We start from the raw sequence: 5,091 nt of genomic DNA on the forward strand, positions 1-5,091 counted from the left end.
GCAGGGAGTGGGGCGCATTGAGGAACCTGGCCTTGAGGCAGCAGAGAGAGTAAATCTGGCCCTGGGTGTCCACAAACAATTTATGATTATTTAAATGAATGAGTTCTATTAGGCGGAATCGACTTTCACAACCCACAGCAACTTCATATTTGTAGAGAGCTCCCACTCTGAATTCCCCATCAGTATAACAACTGTAAGGTCTAGCAAAGCAGTCTCTCTCCTCGCGCTGCTTTTATCAGACATATAAAAAAGGAAGCAGCAGCCACAGTAGGACCCCCCCCCCCCTCCATGTGTAAAAGCCACCAAAGTGGCAGGTGAATTATAATGGCAGAATCCACCGCGGCTCAAAGGTCAGTTTTGGGTGGAATGAGACTTTAAAGAAAAGTGAATATTTAACAATGTATTGCGAGTACCTGATGTGGGGCGATCAGTGTTATTCGCTCTACTCACCGAAACATTCTGTGATACGGATCTCAATAAGAGGAAGGTGGCTGGTCATATCCTCCAAGATGCAGACATCACTGATCAAGTTACTAGAAACAGAGAAGAACAGGAAAGTCAAAGCGATGAAATGTGTTACAACAAACAATCCTAAAGTTGAACTCTATTTATGTTTTGCTCGTCGTGGTTTCTTCTTCCTCCTCCTCTCATCAACACAATAATCACATGGTTAAATAAAACCATTATATGATTATTACACACCTCATATAAGATCCATGTAATATCATTGGCGTCTCTGAGATTCTCTAGGCAATGCTGACAGATCATGGCTGGTGTACGGTGGCAAGAAGGGTGCTGAACATGACGTCATGAAAACTTTTCAACACCCTGCCTAAGAACACCTATCAACAGCGCTCAGTCCAATATAGCCAAGTGAAAGGAAGAAGAAGGGGACCACACAGGCCAACACGCTAAAGATGGAGCACGTGGCAATTTGGCAATCTTGCTCGAACTTGTCGGTAAACTCAAGGTAAGCTGAGAGCAAAACGTCTTCTAGACCACATTCAACAACAACGTTCCCCAAGTTCTCAAGTCAAGTCACTCGTTCTATTTTTTGGAACAAATCAGCAAGCCCAGCACCAGCCAGGCATCAAAAAATTGAATGAAACTCATAATTGTTCCTCTCCACGGAAATCTTTAGTAAAAGGCGAAAGATTTATACGATCTGAAGAGAAACCAGAGTATAAAGGAGAAACGCGTTGCATGAGGACTCCGGCAGCAGACAGGTGTTGCTCAACCCTCGGAGACTCCATCATCCATTCCGGCTTCCGAGCAACTACAACCAGATAGAAGGCGCACCACTGATACAAAATGACACAGCCAATAGAAAAAGAATATAGCACTTCAAATGAGAGGACATACGCTCTGAAATACATCAGGCTCATGCAAATATAGCCAAGGGAAAGGACCGCCTCCCGCAGAGGATGATGGGAGAAGGCCGCTATTGAGCGGGATCGCCTCATTTGCATGTCTTTGGAGCTGCATAGCAGGAAGCAGTAGGCTTGCTCCCCACCATCAGGCGCACGGCAACCCAGTTGGGCTCAAGCCTGCGGCTCTTTGCATCTCAAGGATCCCGTTAAACAGAGTGGAACAAGGGGACCACGCAGGCCAACACGCCAAAGATGGAGCACGTGGCAATTTGGCAATCTTGCTCTAACTCGTTGGTAAACTCAAGGTAAGCCGAGAGCAATTGGTCTTCCAGACTACGTTCAACAACAACAGATCTTGATTATTTGGGCTCCCTCATTAGGGAATTGATATGGTTATGACGCATTTCCTTTAATATGTTGTTATGGTTTGTTTTGAGTTACATTTGATGTATATCGATATGCAACTTCTTCAGGTGCAGTCTGCGTACTGCAACCTGAGTCGTGATAACTGCCGAACACCGCACGTTTGTATTTTCTTATGCCTAATAAAAAATTGACATGCTTAAAAAAACCCAACAACGTTACCCAAGCTCTGTAAGTCAAGTCACGCGTTCTATTTTTGGAACAAATCAGCAAGCCCAGCACCAGCCAGGCATCAAAAAATTCTAGGAAACTCATAATTGTTCCTCTCCACGGAAATCTTTAGTAAAAGGCGAAAGATTTATACGATCTGAAGAGAAACCAGAGTATAGAGGACAAACGCGTTGCATGAGGACTCCGGCAGCAGACAGGTGTTGCTCAACCCTTGGAGACTCCATCATCAATTCCGGCTTCCGAGCAACTACAACCAGATAGAAGGCGCACCACTGATACAAAATGACACAGCCAATAGAAAAAGAATAAAGAACTTCAAATGAGAGGACATATGCTCTGAAATACATCAGGCTCATGCAAATATAGCCAAGGGAAAGGACAGCCGACCGCAGAGGATGATGGGAGAAGGCCGCTATTGAGCGCGATCGCCTCATTTGCATGTCTTTGGAGCTGCATAGCAGGAAGCAGTAGGCTTGCTCCCCACCATCAGGCGCACGGCAACCCAGTTGCCTTCGGCCCTTCGCTTCTCAAGGATCCCATTAAGCAGAGTGGAAGAAGGGGACCACGCAGGCCAACACGCCAAAGATGGAGCACGTGGCAATTTGCCAATCTAGTCTTCTAGACCACGTTCAACAAAAACTCCAAGCTCTCAAAGTCAAGTCACTCGTTCTATTTTTTTGGAACAAATCAGCAAGCCCAGCAACAGGCAGGCATCAAAAAATTCAGGCGCACGGCAACCCAGTTGGGCTCCAGCCTGCGGCCCTTTGCTTCTCAAGGATCCAATTAAGCAGTGTTGAGGAAGGGGACCACGCAGGCCAACACGCCAAAGATGGAGCATGTGGCAATTTTGTCCCAAGACGTGCCGCCACACATCCTAGAGAACACAAGCAGGAGCCTCTTCGGTTGGCTGCAGCAGCAACTTTCAATTGAGCGCAACGGCATCCTGCCAACAAGTCAGAATTTGCCAATCTTGCTCTAACTAATTGGTGAAGCAGAGGGTAAGCAGAGAGCAAATTGTCCTCTAGACTACGTTCAACAACAACACCAAGCTCTCAAAGTCAAGTCACTCGTTCTATTTTTTGGAACAAATCAGCAAGCCCAGCACCAGCCAGGCATCAAAAAATTCTAGGAAACTCAGTTCTCATATGGGTAAAATTAGGAAACCATATTTGTCACCAGATTCAGAGACATATTTTAAAAGTGAGTGAGTAAGCGAGTATGCACCAAGATACAATTCTTACACCCCCTGTACTCGTTAGGTTGTTTATTTAAAACACTTATTAATTGTATTCAATTTATAATTCATAACTTTTTATATAAAAAAAACATTTAAATAAACAATTTCTTCAAATGAAACTGCATTGTATTAGGTGTAAGATGGGCAAGTATGGAAAGGAGCAGTGACTAAATTTTGAGTTACATTTGATGTATATCGATATGCAACTTCTTCAGGTGCAGTCTGCGTACTGCAACCTGAGTCGTGATAACTGCCGAACACCGCACGTTTGTATTTTCTTATGCCTAATAAAAAATTGACATGCTTAAAAAAACCCAACAACGTTACCCAAGCTCTGTAAGTCAAGTCACGCGTTCTATTTTTGGAACAAATCAGCAAGCCCAGCACCAGCCAGGCATCAAAAAATTCTAGGAAACTCATAATTGTTCCTCTCCACGGAAATCTTTAGTAAAAGGCGAAAGATTTATACGATCTGAAGAGAAACCAGAGTATAGAGGACAAACGCGTTGCATGAGGACTCCGGCAGCAGACAGGTGTTGCTCAACCCTTGGAGACTCCATCATCAATTCCGGCTTCCGAGCAACTACAACCAGATAGAAGGCGCACCACTGATACAAAATGACACAGCCAATAGAAAAAGAATAAAGAACTTCAAATGAGAGGACATATGCTCTGAAATACATCAGGCTCATGCAAATATAGCCAAGGGAAAGGACAGCCGACCGCAGAGGATGATGGGAGAAGGCCGCTATTGAGCGCGATCGCCTCATTTGCATGTCTTTGGAGCTGCATAGCAGGAAGCAGTAGGCTTGCTCCCCACCATCAGGCGCACGGCAACCCAGTTGCCTTCGGCCCTTCGCTTCTCAAGGATCCCATTAAGCAGAGTGGAAGAAGGGGACCACGCAGGCCAACACGCCAAAGATGGAGCACGTGGCAATTTGCCAATCTAGTCTTCTAGACCACGTTCAACAAAAACTCCAAGCTCTCAAAGTCAAGTCACTCGTTCTATTTTTTTGGAACAAATCAGCAAGCCCAGCAACAGGCAGGCATCAAAAAATTCAGGCGCACGGCAACCCAGTTGGGCTCCAGCCTGCGGCCCTTTGCTTCTCAAGGATCCAATTAAGCAGTGTTGAGGAAGGGGACCACGCAGGCCAACACGCCAAAGATGGAGCATGTGGCAATTTTGTCCCAAGACGTGCCGCCACACATCCTAGAGAACACAAGCAGGAGCCTCTTCGGTTGGCTGCAGCAGCAACTTTCAATTGAGCGCAACGGCATCCTGCCAACAAGTCAGAATTTGCCAATCTTGCTCTAACTAATTGGTGAAGCAGAGGGTAAGCAGAGAGCAAATTGTCCTCTAGACTACGTTCAACAACAACACCAAGCTCTCAAAGTCAAGTCACTCGTTCTATTTTTTGGAACAAATCAGCAAGCCCAGCACCAGCCAGGCATCAAAAAATTCTAGGAAACTCAGTTCTCATATGGGTAAAATTAGGAAACCATATTTGTCACCAGATTCAGAGACATATTTTAAAAGTGAGTGAGTAAGCGAGTATGCACCAAGATACAATTCTTACACCCCCTGTACTCGTTAGGTTGTTTATTTAAAACACTTATTAATTGTATTCAATTTATAATTCATAACTTTTTATATAAAAAAAACATTTAAATAAACAATTTCTTCAAATGAAACTGCATTGTATTAGGTGTAAGATGGGCAAGTATGGAAAGGAGCAGTGACTAAGTAGTCATTGTCATCCATTCCAAGCTTCAGATAAATCATAATGGGGAGGAGGGGCGTATAAGCCGGGGTGGCAACTCAAAAGAAAGCAAAAACACAAAACACGACCGTTCATATTTGGGGGGGGGGGGGGGGGGGTTTACGCACCC

At 44.9% G+C, this 5,091-nt stretch overlaps 1 protein-coding gene across 1 annotated transcript in view; it reads right to left on the bottom strand.

Annotated features, from left to right (window-relative positions):
• HECTD3 (HECT domain E3 ubiquitin protein ligase 3) overlaps positions 1–5,091 on the bottom strand; it is a 40,629-nt gene that overhangs the window by 26,136 nt on the left and 9,402 nt on the right. Inside the window, exon 7 of the mRNA XM_018574936.1 lies at positions 451–533. Coding sequence (XP_018430438.1) covers positions 451–533 — 83 coding nt within the window. The remainder of the gene's footprint in view (positions 1–450; positions 534–5,091) is intronic.

The sequence above is a fragment of the Nanorana parkeri genome, unplaced genomic scaffold (genome assembly GCF_000935625.1).
Source record: "Nanorana parkeri isolate BGI_ZX_2015 unplaced genomic scaffold, ASM93562v1 scaffold3385, whole genome shotgun sequence".
Taxonomy (NCBI): Eukaryota; Metazoa; Chordata; class Amphibia; order Anura; family Dicroglossidae; genus Nanorana; species Nanorana parkeri.